The 22,078-nt window shown below is 42.0% G+C and overlaps 1 protein-coding gene across 18 annotated transcripts in view; it reads left to right on the forward strand.

Moving 5' to 3' along the window:
* Grip1 (glutamate receptor interacting protein 1) overlaps positions 1-22,078 on the forward strand; it is a 642,849-nt gene that overhangs the window by 466,553 nt on the left and 154,218 nt on the right. For all 18 annotated transcript variants that reach the window (XM_060378110.1, XM_060378115.1, XM_060378114.1 and 15 more), the window contains 2 exons: positions 16,804-16,939; positions 18,713-18,858. In XM_060378110.1, the coding sequence (XP_060234093.1) occupies positions 16,804-16,939; positions 18,713-18,858 (282 nt within the window). The remainder of the gene's footprint in view (positions 1-16,803; positions 16,940-18,712; positions 18,859-22,078) is intronic.

The following is a 22,078-nucleotide window of genomic DNA, read 5'->3' on the forward strand; positions in this document are numbered from 1 at the left end:
AACTTTGTATCCCAGCTGTATCCCGATCCCTCATTCCCTCCCAACCCCACCCTTCCTCCCTCATCTCCTCCCTGCCCCTTTCCAAGTCCACTAATAGGGGAAGACCTCCTCCCCTTTATCTGACCCTGGTTTTTCAGGTATCTTCAAGACTGGCTGCAAAGTCCTCCTCTGTGGCCTAGCAGGGCTGCTCCTCCCTCGGGGTGAGGGTGGGGGAGAGGTCAAAGAGCCTGCCATTGAGTTCATGTCAGAAATAGTCACTGTTCCCCTTACTGGGGTACCCACTTGGATACTGAGCTACCATGGGCTGCATCCGAGCAGAGGTTCTAGATTATATCCATACATGGTCCTTGGTTGGAGAAACAGTCTCATAAAAGACCCCTGTGCCCAGATATATTTGGTCCTTGTGGAGCTCCTGTCCTCTCCAAGTCATACTAACTCCCTCTTCTTTCATATGATTCCCTGCACTCTGCTGAAGGTTTGGTTATGAGTCTCAGTATCTGCTTGGCTCTAACTAGCAGTGTATCCTCATTCTTAAGCTGGTAGAATTTGTAATTTCATCAGTCTTGTCCATGAATGGCTTGGTTCAGACTCTTGGTGATGAAATTCTTGGTGATCTAATCACACTTATGTCATCAGGCTTTCAGGAACTGTCTTTTATACAATGAACTATCTCAGCAAATCCTAGAGAGTAAGTGACCATAGGGAACCCAATTCCAGTTAATAGATCCACAGCACAACCTCCACAGCAAAAGCTGATGGAATATTGAGAAAGGGAGGCAGAAAGAGGATGCCTGCTGCTAGGTGGCATTTTCCAGAAATGACAGAGATGCATCCATGAAATCTCAACAATGTGGTTACCTTCATGATAACTGTGCCAGTTGACCAGCCAAGGAGGACAGTCTAAGTTTCAAAAGATCCTAACCCTAGTTGAAAAACTTCAGACTGGCAGTGGCTACTGAAAGATGAAACTAGATTTGATAGGTTACCTAACCCCAAATGCTCAGCTCAAAGCATATGTACATATGAGCAACAGTGTGTTGTTATTATTATTACAATAATAATTATAAAAGAAGAGGATGTTAACCCAAGAAGCAGTGGAGGAAGGGAAGTTTTGGAAGGGGGAAAAAAGAGGAGTGGAAATGATGTAAATACAGTGTATCCATGGATAACATTGTTAAAATCAGCTAATCCCAGCACTTGGAAGGTAGAGGCAGGCAGATCTCTGTGAGTTCAAGCCTAGTCTGGTCTACAAAGCTTTCAGACCAGCCCTGCCTACATAATAAGACCCTGTCTCAAATAACTGTCAGATTTTATTTTAAAACATAGCCCTGCAAACTGGGGACAAAACACTGAAAATGTAAGCTTCTGAGGGTATTTTACCATAACAGTAAAAATCAAAACTTGTCAGTGAAGCTCATCAGCTTGACTAAAAATCCAGGAAACAAAAACTGAGCACGGCCTGGCCAATGCTACATCGCCAGGTTCTTGATACCCAGAGAACAATATTGTAAGGAAAACATGGACGACTAACACTGGTTCTGAAGGTGAAGGCAGAAGAGGTCTCAGGAAATACCAAAGCTAATTTACTTCATTTGCTTTCCCTGCTCATGTAGGCCCTTTGAGGTCTTTCATAACTACAAAATCATTAGCACTAAGAAGTCATCATAATTATAATTTAATGGAAAGCATTGTCTTTATGCTTTAGACATGGTGGTATTTTGAAGGGAATGAGCTACGATGAGTTTTTAAATGATGAATTTTAGTTTCTGATTTTTTTTTTTTAGTCAGAGATTAAGGCAGAGTAAGGCCTTAGTGACTAACCCAAGGCAATACAGATGGTTTACCTAGATGGATGCATGGATGAATGGATGGATAGACGGAATGGTATTACATGGGTCGAGATAGCTGAAACATTCACATGTAGAGTGAGTCTAGGAGATAATTATATTTTGGTGAGGTGATATACACTGTGGTTGACACACTAAACAAACAAACAAAAAAAAATGGAGCCAAAGAGGTATTGGTGAGTTTATTTGTTAACTCCTATGCTGCTTACTCTAGTGATGAGCCACAATATAGAGTTTTGTTTTGTTTTTTAATGTTTGGATCAGAAACAAAAAGAGCTGGACCAGGCTGGGAGTCAGAAGAGAGTGACATCAGCTTGTTAGTGTAGAGAAGTAGGACATGAGACTTGTCCTCACTGTGGTCAGCTCAGACTCCTCCAGCCCAGAATTCCAGCGGGTCTTAGGCAGGGCTGTAATGAAATGCAGATTGACTGCAGCCAGCCTCTAGGCTTCTCCGTGGAGGGCTCACAAGTCTCCCTGGGTGCATCGCCTCTTGGTTATCTGCAGTGACTGCACTATTAGTTTCCATCTGTTCCTTTGTTTGAAATGGATCATGTCTCATAAAACAAAGGAAAGTCAAATACAGGCCCCTGACATATGGCGTCTGTAGTGAAATAAGAGTGACTGACTTGGAATTACTCTGGTGGCTAGAAGTCAGCTGGAGCATGCTTCCGGTCCTTTTCCAGTAACTTTGGATACACAGTCTTGTGCTGCTCTGTGATGACCCTGAAAATGTCTGGCATTCTGTTTTGTCAAGATTCAGCTCTGTGTATGTAAAGATAATACAAATTCTGCTAAATGAAAGAGACTGATTTTTAAGTTCCCTTTTCTGGACCCATGAAATGGACTGTTATATCTCTCATTGGGTTGTTGTGAAAACTAAGTTGGGTAGAAAGTACAAAAATATCTTGAAGTGTATAAAATACTTGAAAATACTGGATAGCCTTTCAAAGTACCAGGGGCATTTTCAAATTTATCCTTTAAGACAAGGGATCTGATTCTCAGTTATCCATGGGAGGAGGAAGCCAAACCTACCTCCTTATATCATTAAGTTCTTTCACCAGATTGTTGAAGGTTCTTTCACTTGGACGTCGGTGGGGTGGGGGCAGGGGACTCTAAGCCTTTTCTTTTCAGTTGTTCTGGAAGGAGCAATAACTCCAGTGTGCAGCCAGTCCCCTCTTCAGGTAGCAGTGCTTCTGCCTCAGTCCACAAGCATGGCTTCCAGGAGTGTGCTGCAGATGTGATCCTATCTGTGGTTTGGGTTCATCCTCCTTAGTGCTCCTACCTTCTCGCCTATCCCGCTAGATAAGACATATCTTCCATCTCCTATTGCTCAGCTGGACCAGAGAATCTGATCACTTGACACACAATGTTGATCACAGGTAGCTATCCAAACAGGTGGATAGAATGAATTATTTTCTCTAATGGCATGTCATGGATTAGCTAAACAAGTTTTGATCACTTCATTTCTCTCTTAGGTAGAAGTGAGTGTATGAAGGTAGGTAGATTTCCTGTTTCCATCTAAACAGCCTAAAGTTCTAAGGACACTTCTGTAATCTTACAAGGCACCCAGCACCGTGGGTCCCTTTCAGGCTCCCAGGCCATGCTGTGCACAGAGGGCACATCATAAAGATCTTTAGTAGGGACGTTTGCCTCAGATTTTTAGACTGTGAACTGCAGAGCGGTAATGGTGGCAACTATTAGTCTTTGTCACAGGTAGCTGCTGGCACAGAGGCTGGCGATTACAGGTGGATAAAAAAATATTTTTGAGCTGAAACAGTCCACAAGTAGCTGTAAAAATGTAGTTAACTTCCTCAGGGGAACACTGAGGAGCAAGTGTAATTTCAGAGCTAGCCTGGTCAATTGCTGGAGTTTAATGTGGAATATCCATTTCTCAATCATGTCAACAATTTGCACCGAGAGATTTCACTGCTTGAAAGTAAAAGTCACAAAAGCTGAGCTCTTTGAAGGAAAATTGCTTGGAGCCCATTCAGCTTCTCCTCCTCCCCCTCCTCCTCCTCCTCCTCCTCCTCCTCCTCCTCCTCCTCCTCCTCCTCTTCTTCTTCCTCTTCTTCATCAAAGGTTTTTATGGACTCTCATGTCTAAATACCCATCCAGCAACCATAGAGTTGTATAAGAGAAGTCAGAAGTAGGTCAACCTCATCCTGTCTCTGACATCTCCTGGGATATTTTCACTTAGATTATCAGGTAATCGAGTCAGGATGAGTCATTGACAGGCTTGGGCACTCCATACTGGCCTAAAACTTGTAGGTCGCATGCGTGCATGCCATCTCTTGCTGTGCTCTTTGATTGACACATTGCTCAGACACGATCCTGTAGGGCAGAGGTTCTCAACCCTCCTCATGCTGTGACCCTTTAATATCGTTCCTTATGGTATGATGACCCCTAACCATAAAATTACTTTTGCTGCTACTTCCTAACTGTAATTTTGCTACTGTCCTAAATCATAATCTTAATATCTGATATGCAGGCTATCTGATGTGCAACCCCTTCCCCCGAGAGGAGTCGTGACTCTTGTGAGTCTCTACAGATCCTGATTTCCTTTTAAGAAGGTTTTGGATAGGCTACCAAAGAGTCCCTACTTATGAATGAATTCCTCTGAAATGACTTTAAAGCTATTTTGGGTTGAAAGTGCAGTTTTCATTATATTCCCCAAGTAGTCTGTAACTCCACACAAGATTAAACATCACAGGCATTATATGTGAAGATCTGGCAGCGTGCGTACTTGGAATCTTCCAGATAACAGTGATTTGACTTAGTTCCGAGGCTAACACATAGTAAACACTATAAGACAGGTGCTGTTGTAAATTGTTCATCACAACTTTGCCGCTGAATATTCAAAACACCCTAAAGAACACATATTGATATTATCCCTCTTTTAGAAATAAGGAAAGTATAAACACACACACATTCCTACACACACAGGCACACGCACAGGTCACACTCACAGTCACGCACACCTGCTCTCTCTCTCTCACGCACACACAGACAGACAGACAGAGGACATCAGAAGCAGTCTCACCAAAAAGGAGCTGATCTGAATACCACATACTTTTGTATCTACCTCCACGTATTTGGAAATCCTCTGTCTTTTGAAATAACCCTAAGAATTAAAACATACAGGTATGAATCTGGCTGTCCCCATCACCGCTGAGATCAACCCTGAGCATAATTTTAGTTCACACGGAAACTCACGCTGACTATTTGTATGCCGCACATCCGCTAATCTAATTTATACTCTGACTCCCTGAGGATGGAGAGTTTCTGGTATAATTCTTCATGTCACTGTGCAGCAGGGGAATGTGCCGACAGATTTTCTTCTACTAGGCTGTGGCAAGAACTGAGGCTGAAAATGCAGCTGATTCTTGCAGGAACCCAGCTTTGATCCCTGCAGCTTTGCTGAGTCAAACAACGCTAGGGAGAGCCTGAAATGAGTATTGGAAAAGGCACCTGTTTATTTCCTGAGAGAGATAAACTTCCTAGTGATGTCACTGAGAGTAATGTACAGACAGAGCCCACAGCATGAGCAATAATATTCTTTCTAAAAGTCATATGCAGGTATACCCATGGTATTTTGGTGTGAATTTCCATTACCAAGGCATTTGTTAAAATAACAATAATTAATAATCGTAACAATCAGCCAGTCAACTCAGGAAAATAACTGACTGTTGTTCCTTCATCAAGTTGCTGTTGTACCAATGAGTTGTTATTCTATTAGTCACAAGCCAGGGCTTACTGCTGACTGGTTCATTCACTCAGTAGGTACAAAGACACATCTTTGTACGGCCATCACTACCCACACTAAGGACACAGAAGGAAAGAAAGACAATCTCTGACCCCAGAATTTCCAGATATGTGACTTACTATTGGGAGCTTTCATCAATAGTATTCCTCTTTCTCTGTTTAAGGTGTTTTTTTGTTTGTTTGTTTGTTTGTTTTTGTTTTTGTTTTTTATCTATGCAGTTGATTAAACTGGTAGAAGCAAAGAACTTCCCCAGCATCTATTTTGCTGACCTTGCTTCCTGTAGATTTTATGAACATGCCTTCCCTTTGAACACTAAATTATAGAATGAGGGTCTTATAGATAAAACAAAAACAACCCAAGTCAGTGTTAGAGTGGTGGCAAGATGACAAAAGGCTCAGTGATTTAAAAACCCTGACTAGTCTTCCAGAGGACCCAGGCTTTAATGCTAAGAACCCACATGACAGTTCACACTGTCGGTAACTTCTGTCCCAGAGGGATGAGTGCTGTCTTCAAACTTTCTCCTCAGGAACCAGGCATGCGTAGAGTGCACAGACATACATGCTGACAAATCACCCATACACACAAAATAAAATTTAGCTAAGATAAAACTTTATTCATAGCTTCAATCTCATAGGTTTCTCTTCTGTGTGATTCTGTTTATTGTGTCTTACTCCAGTCACTTGGGAACCACAGAGCTCCCCGTATTTTTTTAGATTCCTTTTCTTAGGCACAGATACCAAAATTCGCCAGGGAAGCAAACCCTGGCTTAAGTTTTCCTTGCCCTCCTCTTGCTCACACGTCTAAATCCATCCCTAACTCGGGCATTGCTCCTTGTTGGTGTGTCTGGAGTCTGTGCCTTGTGCATAAACATTGAAATATCTCAGTTTCTCACATTGCCTGTGTGGGGCACAGCCAGCCACCTGGAGCCAGATTCACCTGACTGTGCTGTCTGGGCATTTGCCTTTGAAGTCAGGTATGAATGGAACATGAGCCGCTGCCCTTGAAATATGATGGCTTTCGGGGAATCTCTTCTGCTTATTCCATTTGCTGGGTGCAGTCATGCTGAAATAAGGAATGCTGTGGCACAGGTTTCCAAGCTTTTTTTTAGGAAGCCCTTACATTCTTGGTAATTTCAGACCATACAAATGAAGACCCAAAAGTTATTCTACAGTTGAGTCCAAATAATATAGCGCATAGATTCTCCCAATGACTTATGATCTGAAAAACGTAAAATGAAGTTTATTTCAGGCTCAAGTAACACTAATATTTAATAAAGGTTTGCGTGCTTGTCACACGTTGTACGCCTTCTCAGACCCTCAAGCCCAATTAACATCTGCAAACTTAGTTCCTGCTCCACACTGATTTTCCCACGGTCTTGCTTTGATCATAGATAGCATCCATGAGAAAAATCTCTGCTTCAAAACAGTAAGCCATCTACAAAAGCCATGTAGGATGATCAGGTGTTTAAATGGTAGGTGCCATTGCTTCCAACAGATGCTAAGTACGACCGCGTTTCCCTCAAGAAAAAGTGAAACCTCTCGTAACGGTGCCGTGACTATGAAACCTGCAGTGCCTCTCTATGCAGTTTGGTAATCAGAGCCTTTGGGGAAGTGGCAAAATGCAGGGAAGAAAGAGCACAGACCCGTGATTCTAAGGGAAACTGCTGACTGTTGATGGGAAACACCCACCTGGAAATAGGTATGGACAGAACTAACCCTGTTGTATTTGTATCTGTAATTGTTATTGCTGGTACAATATGGACCACGTGGCTAATGTGTTATACCTCTACACTGGCTTCCTAGTAGCTGGTTTCCATCCAGAGGTAAAATGCTTTTTCTCATGGCATTGCATTCAGTCCAAACTATTGCTTCATACTAGCGTTTTATAGAAGAACCTTTGGTTAAAGTTCAGGTCTGGGAAATTCTCTTTGGTTCCCAATTTCTTCCCAGCAGTCTCTCCTCAGATAACAAACCCTATATTATTACATTGCAGGTTTGACAAGATTTCAGCATAACCCAGTGCTTTTAAACAAGGCTGGTCCTCATATAAACCGACATGGACCAAGTCTTGAAAGACACAGCTATGAGCCCCCTAATATGAAACAGATAATTTGAGTAGTCTTAACACTATTAAGGAAATTGAATTTGTGGGTTTTAAACTTTCCCAAGAAACCTGCCGGTCTAGATGGCTTCACTGGATGATTTTACCAAATAATTAACAATTCTGTATAATATCTTCTAGATAATGCAAAAAATTTCCTGATTCATTTTAGAAAGGTAATGCCATCCTTATGTCAACATGAAAGACAACACACACACACACACACAAATAAAATGTAAAGGTCACATCATTCCTGAATTGAATAGAGGGATTATTAATACAAGTATTTGCAATAGAATTCAACAACTTGTTTTTTTTAATAGTATGATCAAACTGTGCTCATTTTAGAAATACAAGGTTTACTCAATACCAGAAAAATCTTTTACTGTAATTCAACATATTGTCAAGCTAAAAATAAATAAATAAATAAAGACATTGATCAATGCAAAACAATTGAAAAAAATAACATACTGATGGCTTTAGAAATCTCTTTGAAAGTTAAAAACAATGATTGCTTCAATTTAATAATTTTTTATAGAAAAAGCCTATAGCCAACATAATAATGAAATCCAAATGCTTTTCCAAATGCTTATCAAGACTGATAAAAGGTAAGGCTGTCCATTCTCACCACTTTAATTCAACATTGAGTTGGAAGCCCACAAATACTTAAGAAAAAAAAGAAAAAAGATACATGTATATAGAACATAGAAACCATAGAAAAGTCCCTATTTGCACACGAAATAATTATCTTTATAAGGCAGATATCATAGTGCATCATATAAAGAAATTATATAACAAATTATACAAACAGATGACTCCTGCAAATCAGAGGATATAAGATAAATATATGTAAGTCAGTGTATGTGTATAGCCTACCAAGGAATAATGTATATTGAGTTCAACAATATATTATTTATGATAACTGGAGAAAGTGTTTAGATATAAAATGAGAAAAATACAATATAGAACTCGTGTGTTCAAAACTGGGAAAATATTTATGAATGAAAACAAAGATACAAGTGTAAGTGAAAACTAGACAGATTTGCTAGCTTTTATCAAATAGAAAATCCTGGGCAACAACGAATTTAATTCTCTCAAATTTTTGAATAAGATGGTCAGATGTCCCACTGAAATTTCAGCAACATTTTCATAAACAAGATTATTTTAAAGTTTGTATAGAAGAGCAAAAGAACAATTTTTAAAACTATGAACAAAGTGGGAGGAGTCAGTCCCTCTACCCAGTTTCAATACACATTAAAGTTGCAGTAATTAAGGACAGGGGACATTAATGGGAAATAAATACACACAATAACAGGAACAAGAAGACCAAGAAATGCACTGTGTCACTATGTCTGACTTGTTTTCAACAGGATGCAAAGGCACTTAATAAATATGCCGGTCTAGAAAATATCACTGGGGTAATTGGATATCTTTAGGCAAAAAAAAGATGAAAAAAAATCCGTATGAAAATGCAACTAGGTCAAAGACTTAAATGTATATCATATTATTAGCTATGCAGAAAACTTTAGAAACTGTGCTTCAAACTGTAGCAAAATTATCAACAAATGCAGATTCCATTAAAGGAGGACCAGTCAGACCCTATCTACATTAGCAGTGTTTAGCTCCAGAACCTAACAGTGAGAACAGTCTAATTTCTAAGTGTAATTGGATAGACACACACACACAGACACACAGATACATGCTTATCCAAGGGCTAAATAAATATTAGTGATAATATCAGTTATGTGATGGGACACAGAGAAATGGAATGATTTGTATACTAAAAGTAGAGACATTAAGAGAGTAAGCAGTTGAACAGTTTATTAGAGAGCTAAATATCAGCTACTATATGACTTACAGAGTATACTCCTGGGCATTTATTTATTCCACAGGAATGAATATGTATGTTCATGTAAAACCTGCACATGAATATTTAGAATAACCTCATTAATAATAACTGAAGTCGGAAACAACCAAGATGTCTTTCAACAGGCAATAGCTACACAAACTGTTGTATAGTTTGTTGTACTATGAATAGTTCTCAGAGATTAATAATGCAGAAAAACAGCTTGGACAAAACAGTACAGGATGATGCTAAATGTCAAAGAATAAAAGGAAGAGGTTAACCCTAAAAAGTTCATTTTCATTCACAGTGCATGATTCCATTTATTTAATGTTTTTGAAACCCCACAGTTACAAAAACAGATTATAGGTGGCCAGAGGTTCAGGAAGAGATGGGTGTAGGAGGAAAATGCTATGTCTATGAAAGAGTAATATACTTATTCCTTATGCTAACAGAATTTTTGAGTGGCTTCATTTCACCGATGCTACTGTCCTGGGCATATCTTACCGTATCACAAAATGCAAGCAGTAGTCAAAGGGGCCAGTGCCTCCTTTTTTAAAATTTATAATATATAGCAACATTTGTTTATTTATTGTTCAGTTTTTGTAAGTTTAATTTTATTCATTTTTTAATAATTTATTCACTTTACATCCTTATTGTAGCCCCCTCCCTTGTTTCCTCCCAGTCCTAATCTCCCTTCTTCTTCCCCCCATCCTCCTCCCCTAGCTCTCAGAAAGGGGAGCCCCCCTCCCCTACCATATGACTCCAGCCTATCAAATAGCACTAGGACTGCTTGCATCCTCTTGCCACCAGGGGAAAGTCATCAAAAAGCAGGCAATAGAGTCCATGTCAGAGACAGCCCCTCCCCTGATCCCCTAACTAGGGAAACACATGTATGCCATGGGCTACGTCTGAGCAGGGGACCTAGGTCCTCTCCATGCATGCTTTTTGGTTGGTGCATCAGTCTCTGCAGGCCCCCTGGTTATTCCTTACACACATATGAATCTACAGTGACCTCAAAGTATAATTAAAAGCTTGATAGAAATACACCGTAAACCTCTGAGTAAATGACAAGTCATTAGGCAGACAACAGGTTGTTCTGCATAAAAAAATTTTAAAAATTAGTGTTTTTATTTTTTTGGGGTTTTTTTTTTTCAATGCAGTTTATTCAGGAACCTTGAACAATCATCTGACCCTGGGGAAAGCCAGCCCACAGCTTAAATAGCCTCTGGGTAGCCAACCTCAGCATGCCACGTGGGCAATGCAGATAGGTCCACATACATGGAAGCAAGCCAGATCCTCGGCCTTAGCCAAATGTGGAGTTGTTCGTGACAGAGAGCACTCACCATCGGGAAGGTGGGAGGCGGAAACCAGCTCCCTCTTTCAGGTGCGGCATTACGCAGCTCTCTACAGTTCCCCCTTTTGTTTTAGACGCATCAGGCAAGAGTAGAGGTCTGATCTCTGATATTAGAAATAAATTGGGACTTTGTACCGATGTTCATTTAGGTGTCATCCACCCAAAGAGCATCAGACCCGTCCGATACCTTTTTCTCAGAGGCGGGACCTGGGGCATCAACCTGCATGCAATCAGACATGCTCTTCTCTGGCTCCAAAGCGGCTGACCCTGTGTGCAGTGCTTAGCCTCGCATCCTGAGCGTAACATTTTAGCTTTTTATGGTAGCCAACCATGCTTGGGGAGACTGTCCTGCTTCAATGGCTGTAAAGGCCTGAATGGTCATGGCTGCATTACGCTGTTGTGAGACTCTAATCTTGCATATATACCACAGGCAAACCAAGGAGACCAACACCAGAAGGCCTGCTAACGCTCCCATGCCCGCCCATTCCTTCAGATGATTCATGGCTGCAGCAATCCATGATGATAATCCTGTGGCTAGTCCTGCGTCCACTCTGGTAGAATTTACCGTGTCAATGGCCACTCTCAGCTGCTCCATCGTAGTATCGAATTCTCCAGTCCAATTACCTAATGAAAACAAGAATAATATAAACCAACCCTGTGAGCAGGAGTTCTGGTACAGTTCCAGGAAGTCCTGGGAAGGTCCAGGAAACAGTACCCCAAAGATCCCCAGATGCCACAGCACATAGCTGGACTGACTGACCAACTCTGAGGACCAGCGCATCCCAGCAGCCTCACAGTGGAAGACCTCCCCGGCCTCTGGCCCTCTAGCTAGGCTGCCTTCAAGACTTGGGTTCTCAGGAACCATCCACAACGCTGCTTTTCCACACTGAGTAGGACCCTCACCGGCTTCACCACTGCGGTCTCCATTTACTAGTCCTAGCAGCCGCCACCCTAGAGTAACCAGCACATACACCCCACTTTCAGCGATGCTCATAACACGGGAAATTCCCTCCTTATTTAGCTCCTAAATTTCAGTAACCCTCCAGAGAACCAAGACTAACTCGCTTTCACTAGACTAAGCCTAACATTACTTCAGAATAAACAACGAGGCAGCAGGATCGAGAAAACGAGGCGTTCACATAACCAAGCCTCATCACGCTGCATCCTTATGCAGAGCAGTAGGGAACACAACATGGCAGATGCTCTGGCACAGGTTCAGAGGGCAAGATCTTTTTGTGGCTATTTCTTTTCTTTAAACTTTCAGGACTTTCATACCCTAAAAGACTAAATTACAAACCCAAAGGAAAATAGTGAACCACTAAATCCCATACTACCAGTGAGACTCGCGTTGAGTAGATTGAGTGGTACAAATGTAAACCTGCCAATTTTCTTCTTTTTTTTCTTTTCTTTTCTTTTTAATGATAATTAAATATAATGATTAGGAAAATCTCAAATCCGGAACCGCCTCTTCATGGCCAACTAGGTTCACCTGTGTCCTACGCGGCTGATCATTTGAACGTGCTGTATTTGCTGTGAGGTCTTCCTTTGCTGAAGGTTATTTGCAATTTAAATCACAAAGGAGAGAAATTGCTGGTGCATACTGACTTGCCCAAGTCCCCCAGTTTTACTGCAGTGTTTGTTTAGTAAGCCCTGAGATAGAAACGAACTCATGCAAATGAAAGCATCTGTCTTCATTCCTCTCTGCCTTTGCATCATTACGCAAACATTAAACACCAAAAAAGACGTGGAATGATTGATGGTTTGAGGAGAGCCTGTAGGTTAACAGGAAGCAAATTCCAGCTGCAGGTTCCTCCCTCTCCCAGACTTCCCCTTCTCTCCCACTCCTTTTAGAAACACCCATAACAGACTGAATCAGTTCCTTTGAGACTAAAGAGACTTATTGGCAGTTAGCATCCCTGTGATTCAGCACATTTTCTTGCAAGAATATTCTACCTTTGCTTCTGGACTTTGCTTAATTTGTATTACTCCTCCAGTCTGGGCTGCTGCTACCCAGCTAATCCTAATCAATAAATCGAGCAGATTGGTCAGGAGGCAAAACCGTGAAATAGTTCTTGCGTTTGGAAACATACACCTTTTGTTTACCTTGTTCCCAAAATGCTTTCCTCTGCCTGCCTTCCCACACTCCACACCATGTGTGGCTTTGCCTCCATAACTATCCTGAGTATCTCGAGGATAATGGCCTTAACATTTTCCATCTTGGAGTTTTGTTGTTTGGTTCATCGTAAGTGTTCAGTGTCTTACTGAATTAATGACAGCACCAATTACTTAATTAACTGGGACATAAATGTTTTCTTTCTTTGTATTAAAACTAGCTCTTTGGGAAAGACTTAAAATATCTTTAAATGAGAGGGTAATTGACTATTACCAGCTTTTAAAGTACCCAGAATAATGGATTTATATTCCGCAGGAAAAAAAATAAATAAATGAAAAGAACTGAGTTTCTCATGGTTTTTGAGATTCAGCCAGAAGCCTTGGAAGGACTTGGCACCTAGTTTCCCTGTAGAGACAGAGCTACATACTGTTCTCCCAGAGGACTGAACACCATGTCATAGGAACCCCGCTCATACAGTGTGCATAGCCCTGGAGACCCAAAGAGAAATAAGCTCCAGTGAACTGAAACTTCTCACATGGCAGGCCTGATGTGACCGCTTACATTTTTCATGTGTCCTTTGGTCACAAGACATGCAGAAATCGACTTGGTTCTGACCACAAAGCTTCATCTCTCTCTTTGACTAGCTTTCACAGTCCTGGTAGGCTGTATGCAGGCTGCTGGGAGAAAGAAATGGCCAATCATTTTACCCAGTTGTGAACTCTGCAAACTACAGTAATGACCAACATTGCAATATACCCCTGGGTGTAGTAGTGGCAGGAATTTTATGGGGATAACCAACTCCTTTCTGATTGGGGTTAAGGCCTGTTCCACAAGAGGAAATACATGCTTAGTACTGGAAATCTAGCCAAGAACCCAGAGCTACTATGATTCTGTCAAATGGCCGTAGTATCCAACTGCCCTCTAAATTCATACCTCTAAACCCTCATATTAGTGCAACTCCCAGACCTAATCAGACAAGTTTCTTTGTGCAGTGAACAGTAGTTAGCAGTAGGCAGCAGAAACAGACATAAAGTCAAGGTGACTGGGGAGTAATTAGCCACAGGTTGAACATCTATTTTACATACACATAGAAGGGGGGTGGACAGAAGAAGGGCGCACTTAGAGACTATTGCGCCAAAAGAGGCAGAAAGATTGAAAGAGCCATGAATTGTGGAGCACCAGGGTGAAACAGTGTCTGCAGAACATACCTGGATTCCTCCTGAGGAGCTCCCAACAGCTTCAGGTACCTGTGCAAGACCTGCACAAGATCAAGCCAGCAAATATTCCAGCACGAGGAAGGGAAGGGCCCATGATCTTCCCACCACCACCACCACCCAAAACCGAGGAGTTATTGACAATTGATTGCTTCCTAAGAAGGTTGAGTCATTTTCCCTTAAGGGTGTGTCCATGGCAGGTTATCTGCACTCCGCCGGATGAGCCTATAACTCTTGGGTACTGGGGCAACACAAAGTGAATGTGGTGGGTTATTTCAAAAGAAAAAAGGGAGGACAAGGAGTCGTGGGGAAGGAGGTGTGGAGTCATGGGGAAGGAGATGGCGATCTGGGAATAGTTAAGCGGAGGGATAGGGAAAGATGAGTATGATGAAATGACATTGTTTGATATTCCCAGCTAATTAGTAGGTTTTGAGTGTCTAACTCTTAAAGGTCCACACCAGATGTTTAAGTATATACAACTACTCTGTATATTTTAAAAATAGCCAGAGAGTGTTTTTGTTGGCCAAGCTTGTTAGGCACCCTTACATGTGTGTGATGCAGCTGGATACCATCTACTACACCATCTTGCTTAATTATTAATATGTTTTTTTTAACATTGAAACCTTTTTTCTACCAACAAACTTTGGGGGTTTGTTTCGGCTGTTGTTGTTTTGGTTTTTGTTTGTTTAGTTTGGTTTGGGTTGGGTTTCTCTGTATAGCCTTGGTTGTCATGGACTCTATTTGTAGACCAGGCTGGCTTCAACCTCACATCCACCTGCCTCTGCCTCCCTGAGTGCTGGGATTGCAGGCGTGTGCCACACCTGGCGAGGTTATTTCTTACATTGATGTCTTCAATATTTTTGGCCCATATTGGTGTCAGTGGCTTGCCAAGATGTTGTTTTAAGGGGGCACAGGTAACAAGCAAATGCTAATGGACTCAAGTAAGGTGTACCTGTACCATAAAAGGCCTGGGACTTTCATGCAGTTGGCCAGAACTTTGATTAGTGGCTTTCAGTCCTTAGTTGAGCTTTCAGAGAAGTGTTCTGGATGAAGCTGACATTAGTATGAAGTCATAGCTTCTTGCGCAGCCTCTGCTTTAAAGAACACTATATAGTGCAGCCTCATGAGGTTGCCATGGAAACATAGACATCTTGGTTGACATGCTGGAGCATTATGCTCATGTGACCAGGCAATCCTGGCTGGCTGGACTGGGATGACAACTATGCCGCTGGGGAAATTGTGCCCCTTGGGTACTTTCCCCAGGTGATCTGTTCGGCACACTGGGCCACGTGAGATATCATTTCTTCCCTTATCATTATTTTTTTTAATATCTTGGTAGAATAATCTACCAACAACAGTTTAAATATCTGTATGATAAACATTCATAGAGATTTTTGAAATTATAATTAACTGTTATGTATAATGAAGGGGAAAAAAGTACAATTAATCTTTTTTTAAAAAATACCTATGACTTAATACAAACAAGTCTGTTCTTATACTTTAATGTATGTTTGGCATTCTAGAACTACATGACTCCTAACATTTATAACCTGACTCAGCAAATTACAAAACTCTGTGGTTTCCATCCACATCCAGAAAGTATCTGTGTAACTGAGGAAATCACACGGCAGGAACCTCTAACAGAGTTTATTTCAGCCTCCACAGAGGAAATGTTGACCTTCTCATTTTTATTTCCTACAAGAAGTACATTCTTAAAGTTATCTTACCTTCTACCCTGGCTAAAATCCAAATGTTTGAGTTCCTGATTAGTGTATAAATAATATTCCCATAAAATCTGTTGAGTTTTAAGCATGGGGGTGCATGACTGTCATCTCAGCATTCGGAGACGCAGAGGCAGGTGGACTGCTATGAGATCGAGGCCAGCCTGGTTTACAAAGTGAATCCAGGACAGCCATGGCTACACAGAGAAACCCTGCCTCAAAGAAAAAGAAAGTCTGTTGCCTTGATAGTGAAAGCTTTATGGCAGTTACCCCAAATCCTGATGACCAGCACCACCTTGCTGTGACATATTCTTTAATAAATGATAGAACCTGTCACCTGAGCCTTGTTACTTTGATTTCTAAAAACTGAACTAGTGCTGATAATATTTCTAGAATCTGCATAGGACACTCTTCCGGCTGTTGGCTTCCTAAGCTGAGCTGTCTGGTGAACAGCGAGTTGGCTGCTGTGTTTTACACATTTGTATGATTATATCAAATTGTTTCTCGTCGCCTGACAACATTCTTGTATTTCAAATTACGAGAATAGCAAAGTCTCTAGTGAGTAGCAGAAACCATGGGGAGAACACTGTCATTGGTGCCTAAGAGGACTGAGACTATTGTGAAGTCAGAGTGGACTACAGTGGTGCTGGTTTAATTACCTCTCCTAGAATGCCCTTCCCAGAGCCATCTGCACACCCAACCTCCCAAGGCACCGCAATTTACAATGAAAGTAGAGGTCTTTTCACATAAATCCAAAAGTTGGGGGAAATACAGGGAGTGGAGTCCTCAGCCATATCTCTGGCTTGTCTCTCATTTTTAACGGACTGACTGCTTCTCTTTTACAGAGGAATTCAAGGGCTCCACCGTGGTGGAACTGATGAAGAAGGAAGGAACCACGCTTGGCCTGACGGTATCAGGAGGAATTGATAAAGATGGCAAGCCGAGAGTGTCCAACCTGCGGCAGGGAGGAATCGCTGCCAGGTACCTGCCTTGTGGGGAAACAGAAAAATAAAATAAAATAATAAAATAAAATGGAACAAGGGTATAATTAATTCAGAGAATTAGAGTTTATCAGAAAAACATCACTGATAAATAAATGGCAGCTGCCATCCACCAGGCAGTGCCTCCTCCAGAAGAAGCACAGTGGGCATGCTTCAGGAACTGCTTCCTGGCTCTTCCAGCGGCTTGCCTGGGCTGTGCTTAAGCCCCTGGAGAGTTTCCTGTCACCCCAGGAGCAGCCCACCTCTCACAGGTTTAATTTCCACAGGATTGCTTAAGGTCTGGCTGCGCCTCTGGATAGCAAATGGGTTGCAGTGGGGAAGTGACATTCAGATCTACTAAATGTGGAGCAGATGACCCATTCGATTTTGAAATGTCGGGTGAGGAAGAGAGGGAGGCACAGCTCCAAGTTCCTAGGGAAAGCATTTACTTTTTTACTAAGGCTTTCTTTCTCACCAGACTTAAACGGTTTTCTAGGGGGAAACCCAGAGCAGTGTGTCCAGTGACATACATTTTAACACCCACTATTGGTCTCGCTGCCTGCTCTTGGTTTGGGCATCTGTCTAGTAAAGCCTAGACGTGTGAGAGAATATGGGAATGGTTGAATATATAGTTCTATATGTATAGTTCTATATGATATATATATTGTTCTGTATAGTTCTCTGTAATTTCTTCTCTCCCAATACATGTTTTATCAGTCATTAATAGTCAGTGCTTTTTTTTGAAAAGCAAACAATAAGAAACGAAAGTGCTGACTAATTTCCTTTGCTCTGACTCTGGACTCACTTCCAACAAAGACATTAAAAGCTGTGAAATGTCTAAAAGGCAGACAACAAAAATAAGAGGAAATAAGGAGAGATTTGCAATATCTAGGATCAGGAGGGTCCATCCCTAGAGAAGCCACCCTAGGGAGCAAGCAACTAATTTTTTTAAAGTTTTTATGGTTGTTGTTGTTTTATGATGTTTTTGTTAATTTTTTAATTTTATTGTTTATTACAATTTATTCACTTTTTATCCCAGCTGTAGCCCCCTTCCTTATCTCTTCCCAGCCCCACCCTCCTTCTCTCTTCTTCCCTTATGCCCCTTCCCTTAGTCCACTGATCCCAGCCTATCAAGTCTCATCAGGACTGCCTGCATCCTCTTTCTCAGTGGTCTAGCAAGGCTGTCTGTCTCCACCCTGAAGGGGAGGTGATCAAAGAGCCAGACACTGAGTACATATCAGAGACAGCTCCTGCTCCCCTTACTAGGGAACCCACATGGAGACTGAGCTCCATATGGGCTACATCTAAGCAGGGGGTCTAGGTCCTCTCCATATATCGTCTTTCATTGGTGCATTTGTCTCTGCAGGAGCCCCTGGGACCAGAGTTTTTTGCTTCTTGGCTTCTTTGTGGAGCTCCTGTCTCCTCCAGGTCTTTCTATCACCCCCTTCTTCCATAAGATTCCCTGCACTCTGCCCAAACTTTGACTTTGAGTCTCAGCATCTACTTTGATACCCTGCTGGGTAGGTTTTGTGATGTTTTAAAAATAAAAGAGAGGAAAGGTTTGAGGAACAATCAGAGCTAGTGACACAGGCAGGGTGAGTAGGCTAGCTTCACTGCATCCCACTAATACTCAGCTACCCTCCTTCTTGTAGGGCCAGCCTAAGTAGCAGGATGTTTGCTATGTTGACATGGTAAGCTAGATGAGGGAACGTGAAAACAATGGTGGAGTGGCCTGTGGGGAGGCCGTGTCCACTGCATCGACGCTGTTTTGCAGAAGTGACCAGCTGGACGTGGGTGACTACATCAAGGCGGTGAATGGGATCAACCTGGCCAAATTTCGCCACGATGAGATCATCAGCTTGCTGAAAAATGTTGGGGAGAGAGTGGTTCTGGAGGTCGAGTACGAGCTTCCGCCGGTCTGTAAGTAATAAGAACCAGGGGGGAATGGCTGCTCAGCTGTCACAGCTTCCTACGACTACCGGCGACTCCCTTTCTCTTTGCCATCAGTGTCAGTACAGCGGACCGAGAGCAGTTGCTTCATATTTCAAAGTTACTTGAAATGGGAGTCATGTCTTCTCTTCAGAAAGAACTGGAAACACACAGTTAGCAATGAAATTACCTAGGAGTCATGTTCCATTAAAGTGATCTGTGAACATGTTTGCCATTTAAGCTGCTTTAATGAACAGTTAACATCACTTTAAAAGCCCATGCCTTAAGCACTATCTAAATGTTGTGCTTAGATTTAGGAAGAGCTCTGTGGGCTTTATATTGACTCCTCAGTGGATAAGCTCATTAAAAAAATAACATATCTGATTGTTATTAAACAGTGATAATAGTAATAAGTGCTACAGACAAGTTTCCAAAATTTACCAAATGCCTGGGATTCTAACAGGATTTGGGTTCATTTGTGTCATCTTCGCCACAAGGATGGGGACAGATGGGAAAGGAGCTTTAATGTCACACAGACAGGCTCAAATCCCAGCTTCACTTTTCCTTGCTACATGCCTTTGGGAAAGTTGCTTAAGCTCCATGTCTCAGTTTTCCCATTTGCAAAGTGCAAATCATTGCTTGTGATGAGAATTGACTGGGTTAGCATTTGTAAAACACTTATAACATTGCCTGACATTCTACAAGTTCTTAATAGATAATGGAACAACCAATCAAAACTACAAGATAGACATGTGGAATCATTCTTTTCATTCTTCGAAGGTATAAGGTACAAATTAGTAGGCTACAGAGCATTTGAACCCAGCCTGTCTGCCTCCAAAGGCCATTTGGTCACTCTCACAAGCTATGGCTTCTGCAATGTGTTATTGGCTGCCTTGTGTTTAAGCTTTGCTGTTCTGATGTTCCATCGCCTTTGATGAGCTGTCATCAGGGATGTGGCCCTCTTGGCTCTTTCCTACCAGTGAGAGTTTAAATTGTTATAATTCTATATAAAATAGTTGTTGGTGATCCATGTTCAGTACTGAGTTGGTGAGCATTTAATAGGCTCCAGCCATGACTATGTTCTAGGGACACAGGGCACATCCATGGAGATCACGCTCTGCTAGCATGAGGCAGTAATTTAGCCTCATGACAACTATGCTATATCCTGAGGGACAGGGAAAAATATGGGGGAAATCAATCAGAAATAGTGGCTGGGGTGGGGTAGGATTGGGATCAGACCACATATTAAATAGGGAAGTTAGGAGCAGTCATTGAGAGGGTGACACAGGTAAGAACTTGAAGGCTGTGAAGGAGGCAGCTATATGAATTTCTGATGTAAAAGTGCCAGGGAGATAAAACAGTCAACGATAAGAGCAAAAGACAAGACAGTGCCTGTGCTTGTTCTAGAAGCATTGAGGCCAGTGTGTCTCCAGTGGAAGGGGCAGGAAGAGAATTAAGAGGCAAGGTCAGAAATATAAAGTTTGGGGTGATCCTGTGGGCCACTGGAAGGACCTTTTGCCATGCTTCAAATGTTTCCAGAACACTGGCTTCAGACAGAGGCAAAATATAATCTCACTTCCAAACGTTTTCTACTGCTGGCTGTAGACAGAAGCAATGGGCAGAGATAAAGGTTGGGAGACAAGTTGGCAGAATATTGAAGTGATTCTGGTAAGAACTGGTAGCGATGAAGGTGGAATGCAGTCAGATTCCATATCTGTTCTGAATGTGGAACCAACAGGATATCCTAAGGACCTCGAAGGCTGTGCAGCAACAGAGTCAGGAGTCATGCCAAGGTTTTGAGCCCTAGAAATTGGAATGGCACAATTGCCATTAATGGAACAGTTGCCATTAATGCAAGATTGCAGGGAGAGAGCTGACTAGTGGGGGAAAAGATTGTTTGAATACTATAATTGAGATGTGAGTTTGCCATGAACACAGAAATATTGAGAAAGCCAACAATATGGGGAAGCAGTGTCAGTAGAAATTGAGATTGATGGTAAACAAAAGGTATTTGAGGCTCGGGGTCCAGATTAAAGCGCCTGGGCTACGTTAAGTTCTCTGAGCCTTGGGATTCCCACCTTTAAATGGCTACAGCCACTGCTGGGTATACTCTGTAGGAATTCAGTAGTGCGATCACATACTTAGGCCACTGTCGCATGCTTGGCAAATATTAGCCATTATTACCATCACCATAATAAGGGCACCATGGTTTCTTTAGCTTTATGAAAGTCAATTTGCCTTTAAATCATTATTTCAAAGCACTGTCCAGGAGCTAAGAAAAGCAGCTCTATAGAGATGTGGCTCCCATTTATACGTTTGCCTTGCACTGGGTGTGTGTATCAATAAAACACATTAGCTTCCTAAAAGGACTCACTAAGCGTATAGAATAATGCCCAGCATGTATATTTGTCCAGTATCATGGATGATTCAGAGGTGGGGACTTGGGGGAGAATGGGAAGGGATGGTACGGCCTGAATAGGAAATGGACAGTCTGGGCAGCAGTCCTGCACAGGCTGGACTGCTGATGAGGTTGTTGGAGCACAAAGGAAAGGCAAAGAGGCCCAGGATGAGAATGCAGCCATCAAGGCAACAGGAATCAAATGATGAGGCCCCGTGGAAGAGGTGTGTGGTGAGGAATTCTTCCAGGCTTTGAAAACTGCATGATCAGAACAGAGTGTCACGAGTTAACATTTTAGAAACTTAATGGAGACTAGATCCAAGCCCATTTGCCTGAGGCAGTTACTGTTTTTCCTAGAGAGATGATACCCATGGACTATACAACATCTTTAAGAAGAAAGAGGAGAGGGCTGATATCAGGCACATTTAGGAGTTAAATCTGTTGAGACTTGGTGCTTAAATAGATTTGTCTTTCCATGCACTTAAACTGACAGGAAAAAAAATGCACTCTTAAACACCAATGTATTTTCGTTATACAGTTCAGCTGGAGAAGCCTACCCTCCAAGGATGATCTCCATCTATTTTTCTATTGTGTGGTAAATTAATAAGACCTGGGGGTTCAGAAAGGTTGAAGGCATTAACAAGCCTTTCCTGAACTGAGCTCAGGGAACTAAAACCACACAGGCCTTTGCAGCTACCTGAGGCCCGCCCAAGCTAGTGTTAGCTTGTTCCCCCAACATCAACAACCACACACCCAGACCACAGCTGTGTGGTTCTCAGAAAAAGCTAGAGGAAGGATGTGTGTGTGTGTGTG

The sequence above is a fragment of the Meriones unguiculatus genome, chromosome 2 (assembly GCF_030254825.1).
Source record: "Meriones unguiculatus strain TT.TT164.6M chromosome 2, Bangor_MerUng_6.1, whole genome shotgun sequence".
NCBI classification, from domain to species: Eukaryota; Metazoa; Chordata; class Mammalia; order Rodentia; family Muridae; genus Meriones; species Meriones unguiculatus.